This window comes from Syngnathoides biaculeatus, chromosome 16, assembly GCF_019802595.1.
Source record: "Syngnathoides biaculeatus isolate LvHL_M chromosome 16, ASM1980259v1, whole genome shotgun sequence".
Classification (NCBI taxonomy): Eukaryota; Metazoa; Chordata; class Actinopteri; order Syngnathiformes; family Syngnathidae; genus Syngnathoides; species Syngnathoides biaculeatus.
In genome coordinates, this window is record NC_084655.1 from 6089694 (window position 1) to 6109856 (window position 20163).

General features: G+C 40.4%; 1 protein-coding gene across 1 annotated transcript; it reads left to right on the forward strand.

The window, feature by feature from the left end:
- The first annotated feature begins 839 nt into the window (after positions 1-839).
- coro1a (coronin, actin binding protein, 1A) lies at positions 840-19210 on the forward strand. The gene is made up of 11 exons (XM_061846118.1): positions 840-998; positions 2227-2433; positions 5576-5698; positions 5774-5903; positions 7045-7226; positions 7308-7427; positions 8716-8820; positions 12016-12161; positions 12242-12299; positions 17061-17279; positions 18945-19210. The coding sequence occupies exons 2-11, from the start codon at positions 2236-2238 to the stop codon at positions 19035-19037; spliced, it is 1374 nt and encodes a 457-aa protein (XP_061702102.1). The 5' UTR covers positions 840-998; positions 2227-2235; the 3' UTR covers positions 19038-19210.
- The last annotated feature ends 953 nt before the right edge of the window (positions 19211-20163 follow it).

Below are 20163 nucleotides of genomic sequence, written 5' to 3' on the forward strand. Positions count from 1 at the left end.
TGAAGAAGAGACTGGGCAAAAATGACATCCATGGATGCGTTCTAAGGTGCAAATCACAGCTCATCCAAAAGAAAATTAAGGCTCATGTTACCTTCAGAAAAAAAAAAGTTCTTGTCACACATTTTCCCCTACGCTTCGCTCAGTGGTATTGCATGGTGTGTGGCTTCTGTTCAGACGGGCTAGCACTATAGCAGCTTCATACAAACATAAGCATCAAACATCAAGAGCAGTGCTTTTTGTTTGCTGAAACTTGAACCATTTGGTTTTTCTTCTGGAGCATGCATGCAGGTCTTGATTGGCAGATAGTGTTTACAAAAATCTAACCCTGAGACCAAGGTGACTGTGGGCCCTGGAAGCACTAGGGGTGGCAGAAATATTTCGCTGCAAGTCCTGCCCCGTCCATGAAAACAAACCCTATACAGTAGTCCTGCATCAGGTTGGTGTCAAGAGTGTAGAGTCTAAAGTCAAGAGTCTACTCGAGTGCCACTCCAGAATCAAGACTCAGGAATCAGGAATTTAGATCAGAACTCAGGAGTCATTGGTGAAGTGTCCAGAATCTAGAGTCAAGACTTTAGAATTTATAGTTCAGAAATGAGAGTGAGAAGTTTACAGTCCGCAGTCAACATCCACAAGTCTAGGCGATAAAGACAAGGAACTCCAAGCGTTCTCAACTTTTTGGAACATTTATCTTTTATCAGATTTTATTTTTGAGATTATCAAAAGAACAATACTTATTTTGTTCCAATTAGCGTTAGTCTTCTATGTCAATCCAAGAACCCTGTTGACTTTGCTGCATCCTGGTCTGGTTGCGGCATGATCCCCGCCTACTTCCTGCTGCACTTCCTACCCTGTCGCTGGCCTTTTTTGGCGGCGTTCTTTAACCTTCTACTACTTCTTCTTCTTGTTCTTCCTGTTGCCGCTCATTCCGGCGACTGGTCCACAACGACAACTGCCACCAGCTGCCCCCCATCATCACCTACACCACAACCAACCGCCAGGTAGATATTTTATCATCATCACCACTATCATGCACCTGCATTTCAATTTCAACAGACGTCAGTGTGATGTTGCATGGATGAGTCTATGAATGCTGACTTTATTCCCGGTACGGTCAATTTTCAGTTAAAAATGAAAGTAGCAAATTTCTGAAAACTTTTGTCAAATGATTATATATTATCAGTATTTGTGGGGGCATCAATTTTTGTAATAGTAAGTCTTATTTGGGTTTCAGAATGAAACAGCATGCTTTCTCAAAGCTGCCACCCTTTCCTTTAAAACAATTAAATAATTGTAATTATGAACATTTACTTTTTTGTGAGGTGTCCATGAATATTGGAGGTTTGTGTGGAACTTTATAATGAGAGCAACTGTGTTCATCAGAGTGTGTGAAGGAGGAAGTGTGGTGGTGAACTGCCAACACTTGGCACATCTGTATCTGTGAGGCCACCACAAAGGACACTTTGCTTCATTTTTATGCCATTTTAACCTCTAAAGTGTTGCAATTTACTTGTTTTTTCCCACACAAGTACCAAGTGAAAGTATGTAGTTACTGAGGTAGTATTCAGGTTTTAGAAAGAGAGCGTGCAGGGTTTCCCAAGGTGCGTCTCCCTTATTTAAAGTAACTAGAATTAAAATAACACAAGCCGTCATTTTGTGAGATTGTCCACTTATTACTCTTCTTTGCAGTATTTTAACACACACTCATGGAAGCAAAAGCAATTCTTGATGTTTAACTCAGATTTTCAAATAAGATGGTACATACTTTCTCTAGGTCGACCACCACTCATTTAAACCAATTTCAATTAGACCATCCATTTTGTGAGGTTATACCTTTGTTGTTGTTGTTTTTAAAGATTTGTGTTTCTGGGATTTTACAGTCAGTCTGAAAAGTCATTGAGATAGTGTGTGTGTGTATGTTCAGGAGGAAGTCTTGTAGCTTAACTGATGACACCTTTACGCCTTGTGAGGCCACTGCGAAGAACCATTTGCATCATATTTGTGTCGTTTTAACTTCTCTTGTCTTTTTCCCCTGTATGTGAAGGATATTTGTTGTTGTATGGACTCACAAGCAGCAAAAAGAAGCAGAAGTCATTGTGAAAGCTCAAAGTGCTTCCTCTTTTCACCTTGCTTATAAATGGCCACATTGCGGCCTATTGAATTAAACAAACAAACAAAACAAAAAAACATCAAAGGAAAGATACTATCTTTTTGCCCGTTTCCCGCCAGGTCGTCGCCATGTCCCGGCAGGTGGTGCGGAGCAGCAAGTTCCGACACGTCTTCGGCCAGGCGGCCAAGTCTGATCACTGCTATGACGACATCCGCATCTCCCAGATGACATGGGACAGCAACTTTTGCTCTGTCAACCCTAAGTTCGTGGCCATGATCGTGGACGCCAGCGGTGGTGGGGCATTCATGGTGCTGCCCCTCAACAAGGTGTGACCACACTCTTATTTGTCTCTTGATGGCCACTGTAGTTCCTGGTATTTTGTGAAAAAAAAATTGTCTGAAAGTCATGTTACATCGCAATTCATGGTGGCGCAACTGGTTAGAGCATTGGCCTAACAGTTCTGAGGACCAGGGTTCCAATTCCGACCCCACCTGTGCAGAGTTCGCATGCTCTCACCATGCCTGCATGGGTTTTCTCCTGGCACTCCGGTTTCCTCCCACATCCCAAAAACAGACAACATTAATTGGACACTCTAAATTGCCCCTAGGTGTGATTGTGAGTGCAACCGTTCTTCGTCTCTATGTGGCCTGTGATTGGGTAGCAACTAGTTCAGGGTATAATCAATCAATCAAGTGTACAAACGAATGTACATAGTTGACTGTGTTTAAGAGTTTAACAGTCATTTAAGTAGAGGTGCACACTATATTTGGAAACAATTTGATTCATATCCCATTTTGTGGTTGTGAACCAATTGGAAACGATATTTGCTCACCTATAACAATATTATCCAATACAACTCAGAGGCTTGAAATCCATTCAGTAACTTTCCAGTCACAAATTCTACTCATGAGACTGTGGAATAAATACCAGCATACTGGGCAGTACAGGTGAAATTACCTAGATTCTTGAGGTTTCTAGTCAAGGAACAAGGTAAAATGGATTACAGTCATTCAATACAAAATAAAAGTTTTCCTTATGTATTGTACTTGTATTGCTTTGCAATAAAACAAAGGGGACAGCAGCAACTTATTGTTCCAATTTATACTATTTGAACTATGATTTTACTGGTCTAAGACTTAGAACTATGAAGATGTCCTTGAAAAACCGTGTCCACTGTTAGGAGGCCCTGGATTTAAAAATCTTTTGAATCCTTGTTTCAAACAATGACATTCTTTTGGGTAAAAATAAAATAGTGCGAAGTTTTGACATGGAAAAGCTTTAAGAATAACATTAATAATACATGCTAGAGCTAGTAAATCGTAAACAAGTGACAAACCTGCCCCAAGTGACGCTTGAAAGCGTCTAACAGGTGACATGGTTGCTACCTTCTCTTTTTTCTTTTTCTTTTTTGCACAAAGTTCCCCTTCTTCACAGTCTTTAATTCTTTGAAAAACTACAAATATTTTCTTGTGGGACGCACTGGTCACGCATTCAGCAATGCTCTGAACATCCATCCTTCCATTTTCTTCACCGCTTACCCTCACAAGGGTCGCATGCTGGAGCCTATCTCAGGTGTCAAAGGGCAGGAGGTGGGGTACACCCTGAACTGGTTGCCAGCCAATCGCAGGGCACATCGAGACAAACAGACGCACTCACAATCACACCTAGGGGCAATTTAAAGTGTCCAATTAATGTTGCATGTTTTTGCAATGTGGGAGGAAACCAGAGTGCCCAGAGGAAACCCATGCAGGGACGGGGAGAACATGCAAACTCCACACAGGCGGGTCCGGGATTTAACCTCAGAACTGTGAGGTCAACGCTTTAACAACTGATCCCCCGTGCCGCCATGCTCTGAACACACTTTGCAAATTTTCACTTGATACACAATCACATTCACTTGCTCTCTGCTGTGCGATGTATTGAATGGAAATGTGTCTGTTAGTGGCTGGTGACCATAGCTAAGCTATGCTTGGTCTACATGTATTTGGATCACAGTGTGGCTTTTGAGACGGTAGATCATAATATACTGCTGAAGAGGTTGGAAACGTGGGTAGGACAAAATGGAACGATCCTTAAATGATTTAGGTCCGACCTGGAGGAAAGGAGATACTTAACAACTTTAAAAAAAATGGGGTGAATTTAGCTAAATGAACACTAAAAACACGTAGACACTACGGCAGCACATTCAAGTACTCATATTACTTTCAAATCACATTTTGGCCCCTAATATCTACCTTATTTTCTGGGAAATTGTGCTGGAGCCTTGCTTATGCTGAAAGTTGGTTTGAAAATTCTGTATTGTTTTATTTTCTGCCCTTTTCGGCCAGCGTATTTTGTAGTTAATTGTCCAATAAAACTGCTTGGACTTAAGTTTAATTTTACAATGGAGCAATTTTACCTAGCTCAATTTGTCTCTTTGGGGCGACAGCATCTTCTGTTGGGTTTTCCGAGAAAATTGCTTATGCTAAAGTTTACTTTTAGTATGGAAACCAAAATCATTTGGTCCCTTTCATGGTTGCCACGGTTCAAGGAAACTTCCACATCTGAACTTTACTTTTAGTGACGGCTATTTGTTGATATATCTGCTCTATCGGCAATGTATTCTGAGTCGTAGTATTAACTTCACAAAAGATTTCCAGCTTGAAAAAGCACACAAATCTCACAAATCATCACAATAAAATGTGCTTCTCAAGATAAAGGAGGTGATGTAATTAAATAAGAATAAAATGCCTTTTAATGGCTGTGATCAACTTTTGGAGTTTTTTAGAGGTGCTCACATGAACATTGGGCGTCAAACGGGGTTGAAATACGCCCACACTGCAGTCCTGTTCACACTTTGAAGAAAATGAGGAAGTTAAATTGCAACTTGGAGAAGGTTTTTTTTTTCACTTGCAAAGATGTTTTCACCATATTAGGACATCGATGTTTAGTTCAGTCTGGGCAGGATGTGGGCTCACCCCCGCCTCATTTTTCTTGAAGATGACATACATGTGTGGCGGTGCGCTGCTCCTTTAATGCACCTCATGAAACTTAACAAACGCTAGAGTCGAACCTCCAGAGGAACAAAAAAAAAAAACAAAAACCTAAAATGGCCTCTTTAAATGGAAACATGAGACGTTTTGTGTCTTTTGAGTCCTTGAGACTTATTTTGGGCATATACTATATTCAATGAGCAAATTTCATATTTCTTTGCAAAACTGACTTTTGGAGGCTGATTTGTTTAAAGACTGATGAGCTAAGTGTTTATTCCAGTTTTGTGTAAAATATCCACTTGAAGAAAAATGGCCCACTTCTTGTATCTTTTGTGGCATGGCTTTTGAGACTTATTTCGTGGGTCTCTTCCTGATAGACGTGCCTACCAAATTTCATGTTGCTGAGAGAAAGTGGTTTGGGGGGCTGAATTTTCAAAAATTTCCTGGGGCAGCTACCAAACCAAACTTGTTCCCTAACCATCATGCATGTGTGCAGACCGGTCGTATCGATATGTCCTACCCAACCGTGTGTGGCCACACGGGTCCCGTTCTGGACATCGAGTTTTGCCCCCACAATGACAACATCATCGCCAGCGGCTCTGAGGACTGCAGTGTCATGGTGAGTTCTGTGGTGGTGGTCGTCTACATCCAAAGTCTGCCGTGAGCTTCTTCTTCTCATCCTCTTCCTGGGCAGATTTGGGAGATCCCGGACTCTGGGCTGATCTCACCACTCACGCTGCCAGTGGTGAAGCTGGATGGCCACTCCAAGCGTGTGGGCATCCTTAGCTGGCACCCCACTGCCCACAATGTCCTCATGAGTGCAGGTGACCACAACCATGGATCTACAGTATTTAACAAGTCCTTTTAACTTTAAACATTCATTAAGTCCCCCATGAAGGAATCATTTTGGTGTCTTTTAATAAATCCGTTTTTTGTTCAGTTCAGTGAAATCTACGCTTCAACTGTTGCTTTATTTATTATTTATAGTCACAGGAATTAGCAAATGTGTTTACATCGCCGGACATGGCCAACAAGTCACAGTGAAAAACTAAAGAAAAGACAACTATACACTGACAAAAGTGAAAGAAACAAATACAAAACCAAAACATACAATCAAATAAATAAATGCCATGTGCGCCTTCTGTCCAAATATTCAGGAGTGGTTAGTCCAATTTTCGATAGTTTTCTGTGCAAGAGACATTTCTTCGCATCCAGCCCCTTTTTGTGCCCCCATGAGCAACCTGGAAGCGGAACGCAGAGTGAAGGCCTTTCACTTCTTCAACTTAAATCCATCCATCCATCCATCCATCCATTTTCTTTGCCGCTTATCCTCACAAGGGTTGCGAGGAGTGCTGGAGCCTATCCCAGCTGTCAACGGGCAGGAGGCGGGGGACACCCTGAACTGGTTGCCAGCCAATCGCAGGCCACATGGAGACAAGGAGCCGCACTCACAATCACACTTAGGGGCAAATTTAGAGTGTCCAATTAATGTTGCATGCTTTTAGGATGTGGGAGGAAAGCAGAGTGCCCAGATAAAACCTACACAGGCACAGGGAGAACATGCAAACTCCACACAGGCGGGTCCGGGATCGAATCCGGGACTTCAGAACTGTGAGGCCAACACTTTACCAACTGATCCACCATGCCGCCAATTCTTATACAAATAATACTAAAAAATAAAACATTTGGGAAAGTTACAAAATAATATAAAAAAAAAAACATTTTAAAAGTTACAGGTACAAACTGACATTTGGAATAAATAAGACAAATAAATAAGATAAATAAGTAGTACAGTGGAGTACTTGTACACTGAATTGTACCTTTTTTAAAGTCCATTTCCACCATAAAGTCCCTCACAGGAGATCTATCGAACTTGCTCAACTGCATATTAGAAAGAAAGAAAACCAGCCCAATCTGCTGGATCTTCCCAGCTCCTGATGCAAACTCCTTCTGCTCATTTCTCAGGCTGCGACAACGTGGTGATTCTGTGGAATGTCGCTCGCGGCGAGGAGGTCATCAGGATTGATGATGTTCACTCTGACCTGATCTACAGTGCCTGCTGGAACCGGGACGGCTCCAAGATCCTGACCTCCTGCAAGGACAAGATGATGCGGGTGATAGACCCTCGCAAGGGCACCGTCCTCTCCGTACGTACCCTCTCACCCTCGCCGTTCCTGAAGCGTTGAGAAGCTGACCTCCGACGAGGCCCAACTGTTCCGCGTTTGCAGGAGAAGGAGAAACCACATGAGGGCTCCAGGCCGGTCCGGGCTGTGTGGGTTTCTGACAGGAGGATCCTTACCACCGGATTTAGTCGCAGGAGCGAGAGGCAGGTGGCGCTATGGGACCCGGTGAGTCAAAATGGACCTGATTTTAAATCTAAATCCAACGTAGAGGTCTTTTTTAATCCAGTAGAAACTTGATATATGAGTTCAACTCGTTCCATGAACACATTAATAACTCAAAGAACCTGTATGTCAACTTAACTTTTCCCAGTGAAATGAATAGAAATGCCATAAATCCATTGTAGTCACCCCCAAATTTTTAAAGCATTTTTAAAAAAATACATTATATTACAAAAGTATTACATTGTATAAAAACATCCATTCATAACACATTAACATCGAATGTGAAAAACGCAGCATGCATCATGATAATTCAGTGCGTATTGCGCTGATCCTTTCAAGCTTTCCTTCAATGGATGTCAACCACTTTTACTTCTCAGCACTGATTAAGGACCTGTAGTGAGAAAAGTAAAGAAATTTGGTAAAATAGCTTCACAAAAAATGCAATATGCAAGCATTAAACACTACAGATACGCTTCATTCTCAGGTAGCCTTGTTAACTGATGATGGCTGGGTGCTGTGAAGTTTATACGAAGCAGCTAACAAATATGTATAAGTTTGAGCAGCTCCCCAAATAAAACATTTGCCTCTGGTCATGTGACTTAGAACCTCTGCATCTCAGTTGATTTTTTTTAAATGTATTTTTGAAAGTTGGAGTTTGCATGTTTGCGTGAGTTTTCTCCGGCTACTCCAGTTTCCTCCCACATCCCAAAAAACATCCGTGGTAGGTCAATCAAAGACTGCGAGTGTAAATGGTTGTTTGTTTCTATGTGCCCTGCGATTGGCTAGCACCCCCAAAGTGAGCCGAGTTAGGCTCCAACGTGCTCGCGACCCTAGTGAGTCCAAATTTAACGAGTAAGGAAAATTGTAGTGTATCAAAGGATTGTCAAAAATACAACTCACAAAAATAAAAATTTTTATTCTAGAAAGACATGTTGATTTTCTTAAAAAAAAAAAAGGTTTACAATCTCAAAAATTTTGGGGGTTCTTAAAAAGAAAAGGGAGTTTGTACTTGTAATAATACTTTTTGTTTAAAAATTACTTTAATACGGAGACCAAATATTTAAAATATCCTATAAAAAATATGTCTATTGTCTCCTGTATTATTCCTGATTTTGGAGGTATTTTGATCAAAGCATACTACGGACATGTTCTGAAATCACCTCCAAATTGTAAAGAGAAAAAATGCTTAGTATGTCACCATTTAAAATGGACCCCTCTTTTGCCATTAAGAACCTTGATGACGGTCTCAGAGGTATCACACTCATTTTAATCCATGAACTTTTTGGCTCAGGAGGACTTTGGCTCACCACTGACCCTGGAGGAACTGGACACCAGCAGCGGCGTCCTTCTACCATTCTTCGACCCGGACACAAGTATGGTCTACTTGTGCGGCAAGGTCAGATTCTCTCTGTATACAATGGAACCTTGACTTAAAATTTGTATTTATGTCAACCACTTTACTTGTATATCAAATAAAATTTCACCTTTTTTTTTAAATGAAGTGAAATGCCATGAATCAATACAACCCCCCAGCAGAAAAACACCACCATATATATTACTTTTTACGAAAAGAAAAATAGCACTCTTATTGTTATAAAAAAAGAGAATGTAAGGACATAAACTGGTTTTATAAAGTATAATTTCTGTAGTAAGTACAGTCTTAGGTACCCACCGCTGCCATCTCTTCTTCTTTTCCTTGGTGGTAAAGTGCTATTTTGTCTAAATCAACCTCCTCAACTGACTTCAACATAGTTTCTTGGCACCTAGATGGTATAGATGGTGGCAATGCACTACGTTTTTTGAAAAGAAGCTGATCAACCCACTCTACCATAGGTTCTTGGCACCAAGAGGCCACAAGATAGCAGAAAAGCACTACAGTTGTCCAAATAAACTTCCTCAACTCATTTTAACATACAGTGCCTTGTGAACGTATTCAACCTCCTTGAACTTTTCAACCTTTCGCCGCATTTCAGGGTTCAAACATAAAAATGTAAAAATTGTTTTTGTCAAGAATCAACAACAAGTGGGACACAATTGTGAAGTGGAATGAATATCATTATCATTATCATAAATATCAGATATTTTAAACTTTTTTAACAAATAAAATACTGAAAAGTAGGCCGTGCAATATTATTCAGCCCCTCTACTTTCAGTGCAGCAAACTCACTCCAGAAGTTCAGTGAGGATCTCTGAACGATGCAATGTTGACTGATGATGATAAATAGAATCCACCTGTGTGTAATCAAGTCTCCGTATAAATGCACCTGCTCTGTGATGGTCTTACGATTCTGTTTAAAGTGCAGAGAGCATCATGAAGACCTAGGAACACACCAGGCAGGTCCGAGATATTGTTGGGGAGAAGTTTAAAGCTGGATTTGGTTACAAAAAGATTTCCCAAGCTTAAAACATCTCAAGGAGCACTGTGTAACCAATCATATTGAATATCAGACCCTTGCAAATCTACTAAGACCGGGCCGTCCCTCTACACTTTCACCTCGAACAAGGAGAAGACTGATCAGAGATGCAGCCAAGAGGCCCATGATCACTCTGCAGAGAGCTACAGCTGAGGTGAGAGAGTCTGTCCATACAACAATCAGCCCTACGCTGCACAAATCTGGCCTTTATGGAAGAGTGGCAAGAAGAAAGCCATTTCTCAAAGATATCCATAAAAAGTCTCATTTAAAGTTTACCAGAAGCCACCTGGGAGACACACCAAACATGTGGAAGAAGGTACTCTGGTCAGATGAAACCAAAATCAAACTTTAAGACCACAATGCAAAACGATATGTTTGGTGTAAAAGCAACACAACTCACCACTCTGAACACACCATCCCCACTGTCAAACATGGTGGTGGCAGCCTCATGGTTTGGGCCTGCTTTTCAAAAGCAGTGACAGGGAAGATGGTTCAAATTGATGGGAAGGTGAATGGAGCCAAGTACAGGACCATTCTGGAAGAAAAGCTGTTGGAGTCTGCAAAATACCTGAGATTTATCTTCCAACAGGACAATGATCCAAAATATAAAGCCAAATCTACAATGGAATGGTTCACAAAAAAACTTATCCATGTGTTAGAATGGCCAAGTCAAAGTCCAGACCTGAATCCAATCGAGAATCTGTGGGCAGAGCTGAAGATTGCTTTTCATAAACGCCCTCAATCCAACCTCACTGAGCTCAAGCTGTTTTGCAAGGAAGAATGGGCAAGAATTTCAGTCTCTCGTTGTGCAAAACTGATGGAGACATACCCTAAGCGACTTGCAGCAGTAATTTCTGCAAAAGGTGGCGCTACTAAGTATTAATGCAAAGGGGGGCAATAATATTGCACGCTCCACTTTTCAGGTTTTTTTTGTTAAAGAAGTATAAAATATCCAATAAATTTCTTTGCACTTCACGATTGTGTCCCACTTGTTGTTGATTGTTGGCAAAAAAATAATTAATATATATATTTTTATGTTTGAAACCTGAAATGTAGAGAAAGGTTGAAAAGTTCAAGGCCGCCGAATACTTTCACAAGGCACTGTAGTTCCATGACACCAAGATGCCACAACATGGCAGCAATATTTTTATTGCTTCAGCCTGAGCTTGAAAGCAACAAAGGAGATAAAAAAAATTCTCAAAATTGCTCATAACTAAAATTTCAATTTGAAACATAAAACAACAAAAACAAAAAGACCAAACTTCTTCTTCTTCTTCTTTTCCTTTCGGCTTGTCCCGTTAGGGGTCGCCACAGCGTGTCATCTTTTGCCATCTTAGCCTATCTCCTGCATCTTCCTCTCTAACCCCAACTGCCCTCATGTCTTCCCTCACCACATCCATAAACCTTCTCTTTGATCTTCCTCTCGCTCTTTTGCCTGGGAGCTCCATCCTCAGCATCCTTCTACCAATATACTCACTCTCTCGCCTCTGAACAAACAAAAAGACCAAACATAGCTAAGAAAAAATGTCTTGAAAGAATCGTAAGCGCAGTAATCCCTCTTTACCTTGCTGAGCCCCGATCGCGGATTCAGTGCATTGCGGAATTCCGGACCCCCTCCCCCTGAAAAAAAAACCCCATAAAACAAAACAAAGCCGAATTGCTAAGTACTAGTGCGCCATCCCCAGCAGTTCTGTACCAGGAAGCCGTATTGGCAGGGTGTAATGCAACAGCCACAGCAAAAATAAATAAAACAAAAACAAACAAACAAATAAATAAACAAATTAATTAATTAATAATTAAAAAACACCAGCATACACGAGTACAGTACTGTACTGTATATTACAGGAGATAGCAATGCACGACCCCCGGCGCAACGTCATGGACCAATGAAGCCAAAATAAATAAATAAATAAATACATTTAAAAATAAAACGGCAGCATACATTACAGTACAGTACTATATCAGGAAGCCGCATTCATAGGGTAATGCGGTATCCTCAGCAAGACAACAAGGACCTATGAACCAGGAAAAGAAAAGGCCATTTACCCCTACTTCGCGGTTTTTCACTTTTTGCGGGTGGGTCTGGTACCAATTAACCGTAAAAAATGAGGGATTACTGTATCGCTTTAGTTGTCTCCTCCTCCAGTGAGAATTGAGATCCGAACCTCCCCTTGCAGGGCGACAGCAGCATCCGGTACTTCGAGGTGACGGAGGAGGCACCCTACGTGCACTACCTGTCCATGTACAGCAGCAAGGAGAGCCAGAAGGGCATGGGCTACATGCCCAAGAGGGGCCTGGAGGTGAACAAGTGCGAGATAGCCAGGTAGCATCTTGTTAGCATGTTACCATCACAGTCCGGAAACTGTTTCATTCCATGCCAATGTCACTCTTTGTTGCCGTTAGGTTCTACAAACTCCATGAGAGGAAGTGTGAGCCCATCATCATGACGGTGCCCAGGAAGGTGACACAATCAAGTACACTCGATTTAACCAGATGATAGCAATACACCACAGTCAATATTGATTTTGACATCAACCACTGAGCATCGTCGTTTTCTGATGTAATGTGGAAAAATAATATCTCCATACATTGTATTGTGTGGTAAGATATTGTATTGATACAGCATTGTTTAATATGAATTTTGTGGCTGTGTGATGAAAAAACAAGATATGAATGAGTATGTGTTGTTGCTTTCTAACACAATGGGGCAAAATATTGATATTGCCATGTATCATATTAGTCGGGCTGGAGGGTGTGGGGGGCTAGACAAAATATCGGTATCATGAGGTATCATCGTATCGTTGGTAGGTGACAAAGAATCAATATGTTTTATTGTATGAATATCACGTTTGATTTAGTTTAATTGGGTCAAAATATTGATATTCCCATGCATCATATTAGTCGGGCAGGAGAATGTGGGGGGCTAGACAAAATATCGGTAACATGAGGTATCGTATCGTATCGTTGGTAGGTGACAAATAATCAATATCTTTTATTGTATGAGTATCATGTTTGATTTAGTTTAATTGGGTCAAAATATTGCTATTGTAATGTAATGTTGTGTTCGGGTGGTGCAAATAATATCCCAATTTATCTTTGTTGAATACCTTTCTGTGGAATGTTAAGGAAGACATGGAAGACTGTAAGCCATTGCACTGGAGAATTCTCCTCTTTACTTAACGTCCATTTAAAATTACATCATCAGCATGCATCGCCTCACAACAACGGAACAACACATACACTACATACATAATACACAACACAATACACTTCCCCCTTATTTTTTTAAGAGACCTGTAATTAAGCAAATATTATGAATACACATTATTGACACATTACCGCTTCAACAACTGGCTACAAGAACAACTTTTTTTCTTTAACATGTCATGAAAAACATCCTTTCTTGTAACTATACATAGAGGTTATACTACTTCAAGCCAAACTAAACCCGGGGAATTATTCGGCCCCAAATGGAATGGGTTCATCCCAAGACCACAATGTTAGTCTGTCAGGAGGGCATCAATTTCTCCTGACCTACAACCACGTCGGTCGCCAACCAATTTGCAGGGGTCTTGCTGAATCCTGAGTTGGGAGTGTTGTCTGGCCTTGGCCCCTGAGTAAGGGTTTGGTATGTCTAGGACACTGACCATTTCCAGAGGTCTCTCCTGAAGTTCCTGAGGCAATGACTGTTGCTCCTGATGGACCTCCGGCTCTGGAATGATGGATGGCACACGAGGAGAGTCCTCTGCTTGTTCAGAAATTGGCATTAATTGATTGATATGCCTCCTCCAAATGAAGTGATGACTGGTTTCTACAGTGTACGACACAGGGCTTATTTCCATAATCACTGTAGCAGGTGTCCACCTACCACCACTTGTGTTTCCTTTGTGGACTCCGTAAACACCTTATTCACTTGGGTAGATGCAATTAGCTGCTGTGCTTCCTTTGCAGCCATCCCCATTGATGTTCTAATTTCAATTACCTTCTGCAGCAATAGGTTAACTTCTGTCAGCAATCCGTTTTGAATAGCTTCACTGCGTGGACCACACACCAGCCGGTCACGTATAGTCATTTAGTGGCAGTCCAAATTCACAATGTTCAATCAAGTGTTTTAATATTGTAATATTTAACGACAATATTTAACAGGTTTAATTTAATAATAATACTTAATAAGTATTATTTAATAAGTTGTGAAACTGTTCTTCCTGGTTCCTTTTATGGACTCTAAATCTCTCTGCACCAATCAGCAGCTTTGGTGCATTGTGGTTTCTTTTAATATAGCCACTAATTCCTTCATATGACTTGTTTCCAGGCTTTCCAGACAACGCACCAAGATGAATGTTTTTTCTCCCATAACAGTCAGAAACATCGGAACTACAACATCCCTGTCAATCTTGTTCCCTAGGACAAAGTATTCAAACCGCTCGGTATATGAAGTCCATTCTTCTCCATTTTTATCAAATGGCTCCATATGTCCAACAAGCGTTGCCATCTCAGCCATAAATCTTGCTGTAATTTTCACTTTCCCTCCCCCGCAGCACCTCATCGCGGTATAACGCCGAAAACAACAAACATAATGTCGTGCCTCGTCACCAGTTTGTTATATACTTGTCTGTGGAAGTATACATATTAAGGAAGACACGGAAAACTGCAAGGCATTGCACTGAACATATTCTCTTTACTTATCGTCCAATTTCCAAGGAGGCCCCGTAGCTCAGTGGTTAGACCACTGGTTTGGTAAACCAGGGGTTGTGGGTTCGTATCCCACTGGGGCCTCCACTCCCTGAGAAGGGTTGTGTCAGGAAGGGCATCCCGTGTAAAAATTGTGCCAAACATATATATGCGCTCATCTGAGATGACACGCTGTGGCGACCCCGAAAGGGACAAGCCGAAAGAAACACACCCTTAACGTCCAATTTCCAATTACATCATCAGCATCCATCGCCTCAAACAACACAACAATCTTCTGATTGTATGTTATAATACAGTACAGATACAATCTGTATCGCCGCTTTAAAAATGGTTTGACTCAATATCGATATCACCATGCAGTGTTACGCTGAGTGTTAGAGTATCCCTACGCTCACATAAAGTATCATAAATGTGAATCTAAAATCACTGGGTATCGTTGCTGTCTTATGCAGATGGACAAAATATTGAGATTGGCATGCGCAGTGTCATTGGGGAGAGACAAAATATCTATCGTGATGTCATTAGGGTGTAAAAAATGTTGATTTCAGCATGGATTGCTGAAATAAGTCAAGTTATCAGTACACATATTTAAGTTTTTTTTTTTCATTTTATTTTGTTCCTACAATTATTTGAGGAGCCACTCTGCATCTGCTCATGGGCAGCATGAACAGCATACAATATTGATCCACTGCTTTCAGATGCAGTTGGACAAAATTTCGATACTGCTGTGTCCCATTTTGTTCTGTGTTATAAACAGTATTGACATCCAATATCATGTGTGTTGAAAGACAAACATCAAATATGTAAATCTAAATTCACTGTGTGTCCGTCGCTTTCTGATGTGATTTGAAAATATATTGATATTGTGATGTTCCATATAATTGTGGTTTGTAAAAAAATATCAATATTCTAATGTAACGTATGCAGTTACACTGATGTGTCGTAGCGTTCTCTGTTGGCTACCTGCCGTCAAGTGTCATATACTTTGAAGAAAATAAGTATTTGAACACCCTCCTATATATATCACAATATATGATTTTTTTAACGATTTACTTGTGTGATACAGCTGCAAATAAGTATTTGAACACCTGAGAAAACCAATGTTAATATTTGGTACAGTACCCTTTGTTTGCAATTACAGAGGTCAACATTTCCAGTAGTTGTTCACCAGGTTTGCACACACTCCAGGAGGGATTTTGGCCCACTCCTCCACACAGATCTCTAGATCAAACATGTTTCTGGGGTGTCGCTGAAAAACACAGAGTTTCAGCTCCCTCCAAAGATTTTCTATTGGGTTGAGGTCTGGAGACTGGCTAGGCCACGCCAGAATCTTGATATGCTTTTTACAGAGCCACTCTTTGGTTTTCCTGGCTGTGTGCTTCGGGTCATTGTCATGTTGAAAGACCCAGCCACGACCCATCTTCAGCGCGCTGACTGAGGGAAACCGGTTGTTCCCCAAAATCTCACAATACATGGCCTTGGTCATCCTCTCATTAATACAGTGCAGTCGTCCTGTCCCATGTGCAGAAAAACTCCCCCAAAGCATGATGCTACCACCTCCATGCTTCACAGTAGGGATGGTGTCCACGGGAACTCATCATTTGTCTTCCTCCAAACTCGATTAGTGGAATTATGACCAAAATGTTCCATTTTGGTCTCATCTGACCACAAAACTTTTTCTCATGACCCCTCTGTATCATCCAAATGGTCATTGGGAAACTGTGCTGGTTTAAGCAGAGAAACCTTCCATGTCATACATGATTTCAAACCATGAAGTCTTCGTGTATTACCAATCACCATGGAAACGGTGGTCCCAGCCCTTTTCAGGTCATTGACCAAGTCCTGTCATGTAGTCCTGGGCTGATTCCTCATCTTTCTAAGGATCATTGAAACCCCACGAGGTGATATCTTGCATGAGGCTCCACTCCAATTGAGATTGATCGTCACATTTAGCTTCTTCCATTTTCTAATGATGGCTCCAACAGTGGACCTTTTTTCACCAAGCTGCTAGGAAATTTCTCCGTAGCCCTTTCCAGCCTTGTGGAGTTGAACTATTTCGTCTCTGGTGTATTTGGACAGCTCTTTGTTCTTGGCCATGTTACAAGTTTGAGTCTTACCGATTTTATGGGGTGGACAGGTGTCTTTATGCAACTAATGACCTCATACAGGTGCATCTGATTCAGGATAATACATGGAGTGGAGGTGGACTTTTAAAGGCAGACTAACAGTTCTTTCAGGGTAAAAATTCTGGCTGATAGACAGGTGTTCAAATACTTATTTGCAGCTGTATCACACAAATAAATCGTTAAAAAAAAATCATACATTGTGATTTCTGCATTTGTCTTATTAGATTATCTGTCTCACAGTGGAGATGCACCTACGATGAAAATTTCAGACCCCTCCATGATTTCTAAGTGGGAGAACTTGCAATATAGCAGGGTGTTCAGATACTTATTTTCTTCACTTTAATTATGAGTTATAATTTATACAAACACAACTGTATTGATACAATTTTCTTCCTTCTTCACAGTCCGACCTGTTCCAGGAAGACCTATACCCCGACACTGTAGGTCCAGAACCATCGGCTGAAGCTGATGATTGGTTTGGAGGCAAAGATGCTCCCCCCATCCTCATCTCACTCAAAGATGGCTTCGTCGCTACCACCAAGGCCAAAGAGTTCAAAGTTCATAAGAGCCTCCTCAAGACCACTGTGGCCCCCACCGGCATCACTAACGTAGATGGGGGAGGGGTGAGTAGTTGGTTTATGTTTATGATATTGACCTCCACTCAGAACCTTTTTTTAGGTTAATTTCAAAATATCTTTTTAGGTAGAACAGGGGTTAGAACGTTGGCCTCACAGTTATGAGGATTGGAATTAAAATCCCGCCGCCCCGTGTGAAGTTTTCATGTTGTCCCCGTGGCTGCCTGGGTTTTCTCCGGGCACTCTGGTTCCTCCCACATCCCAAAAACATTCATTAGTTAGAGACTCCAAATTGCCCTTAGGTATGATTGCAAGTGTGGCTGTTGTCAATGTGCCCTGCGATTGGCTGGCAACCAGTTCAGGGTGTACCCGGCCTCTTGCCCGATGATAGCTGGGATTTGCTCTCACACTCCTTGTGAGAATAAGCAGCTCAAAAAACAGATGGATGTATTTTTTGTTTGTTTTTTGTTTTAATTATTTAAACTTTTTTATGTAGGTTTTTTTTTTTAAATCATCCATCCATAAATTCTCTTAGCTGCTTATCTTCACAAGGGTTGCGGGATTGCTCGAGCTTGTCCAGCTGTCAACATGCAGGATTCAGGGTACACCCTGAACTGGTTGCCAGCCAATCACAGGGCACATCGAGACAAAAAGCCGCACTCACAATCACACCTAGGGGCAAGTTAGAGTCTCTAATTAATGCATGTTTTTGGAATGTGGGAGGAAACCAGAGTGCCCGGAAAAAACCCACGCACGGAAATTCATGCAAATTTCACACAGGCGGGTCCGGGATTGAACGCAGGACCTCAGAACTGTGAGCCCAATGCTTTCGCAACTGAGACACCGTGCCTATTTTTTTTTAATTGGCTCATTTTTATTTTATTCGCATTTATCTTTTATTTTATAGGTCATTTTAGTGTTGTTTTTATCTTTTTTTTAGTTCTTTTAGCAATAACTGTTCCTTGACTGTAAAGATTTGTTTCTATCTGAGTCCCTTTACCTCACATTTAATGTTTTCTATCCTACTTTATTTAAATTGGTTCATGCACCTTGTGGACCTGCGCTCATTATCTCGTTATATTCACATATAATGAAAATAAAGGCTTTTAATTTGATTTTATGTTAATTTATTATACATAATGTTTTATAAATGTATATATTTATGTCATTATTTTCATTAGCTGTATTTTACTTTAGTTTTGAAAAAAATATAAAATGCTACGATATTTGAGAAATTTTGTAGTCATTTTGTAGTTCAGTATTTTTAGTTTAATTTTATTTTATTATTTTGTATTATTTATTCATTATTTTAGTATTTTTGTGTTTTTAATAAATATTATTTTTATTTGGATTGTTTTGCATTTTTATTTTTTATGTTATTTTTATTCATTTACATTCTTAATTTATTTAATTTACTTTTACTTGTTATTTTATTCCAGTTATTTGTAAATCCATCCATCCATATTCTCAGCTGTTTATCCTCACAAGGGTTGTGGGGAGTGCTGGAGCCTATCCCAGCTGTCAACAGGCAGGAGGTGGGGTACACCCTGAAATGGGTTGCCAGCCAATCACAGGGCTCATCAAAACAAACAGCCGCACTAACAATCACACCTTGGGGCAATTTAGAGTTTCCAATTAATGTATTTGTAAATCCACTTGTATAAAATATTATCAAATTTTAATATTTGTGTTTTTCTGTTACTTTGTTTCCAGGATGTGTCGGCTCTGAGGCGGGAGTTGAAGGCTTTGAAAGCGTCACTGGAGGAGCTTAGCATTCGTGTGAGCTCACTAGAGAGCAAACATTAAGCCACCAGGACATTTTACAGAACAAATAAAAAATAACGTGAAACAAACCTCAGTAAATAAAAGAGAAACAATGAAGAAACAAAGAGATAACTCACCCCCGGCTCAAGTTGTCAGTTCAAGTATTTTTTTTTTTAAATATATGGTACTATGAAATAAAATCAAGATTTTCCAAACATTTGTATTATTTTTGTTTTTGTTTCTAAAAAGGTAAATGCATATAAAGAATAACCGTTTTTAAAAACATTGTTTCCATTTGTGATTATGTAAACAAATATTGCTTTCTACTCAAGTTGAACAACATTTGATCTAAAATGTTAATAAACCAAGATATAATTTCATAGCAACAAAGTACAGAAACCGCTGAGGCGGATTTGCCATCTTGCCATTCAGTTGAATATTGTTTCTAATGAGAAATGAGCAAATGGTATCATAGCAACACAAGTAAAGAAAGCACTAAGACATGTTGCATTTTACATAATCCATTGTAGTTATGTAATAAATTCGGCCCCCGCATAGATGTGGTTAGTTACCTATGGATTCTCCTACTCGTGGGTATTTTTAATTTTTTTTCAAATTATGTTGAAATTTTTAATCTTTAAAAGTTTTTCTTTAAGATCACTGATGGTGTAGTGGTACACACACCTGACTTTGGTGCACTGACGACCAGTTCAGGGTGTGGTCCCGCCTTTTGCCCAAAGTTAGTTGAGATAGGCTCCAGCACTCCTGCAACCCTTGTAAGGATGAGCGGCTTGGAAAATGGATGGATGAATCGATGGATGGATGGAATTTATTTCCTTGTTGAGGGAAGAACCAATCCCAAAATAACTTACTGGTGGTTTATCTCCACGTATTCAAGATTTGAGGAGGTTTAAAATGCAATTATAATGTCTGTCAATTATCAATGGAGTTTAACTTTTCGCTGACCGACCATGTCTCTGTCCCTCGGGAACAACGCCGGTCCGCTGTGTTTTTATGAGAATAGATTAAATGCTAACACCCTTGCAGTTGGTATGCTAATAAATAACAAAGTAGCAACCTCAGAATAGAAAACGCTATGGTTAATCAATTTTACATTGTACCCTTTAGTTTGGGACTACTTTAAATGGCTCAAATTCCACTAGATAAC

What these genes read in the sequence shown, in the direction of transcription:
- coro1a (XM_061846118.1), top strand. Translation starts at nt 2,236, where the DNA reads ATGTCCCGGCAGGTGGTGCGGAGCAGCAAGTTCCGACACGTCTTCGGC. An exon ending in CAATGTCCTCATGAGTGCAG is followed by an intron (nt 5,904 to 7,044) that starts GTGACCACAACC and finishes CTCATTTCTCAG; the next exon opens with GCTGCGACAACGTGGTGATT. An exon ending in AGGTGGCGCTATGGGACCCG is followed by an intron (nt 7,428 to 8,715) that starts GTGAGTCAAAAT and finishes TTTTTGGCTCAG; the next exon opens with GAGGACTTTGGCTCACCACT.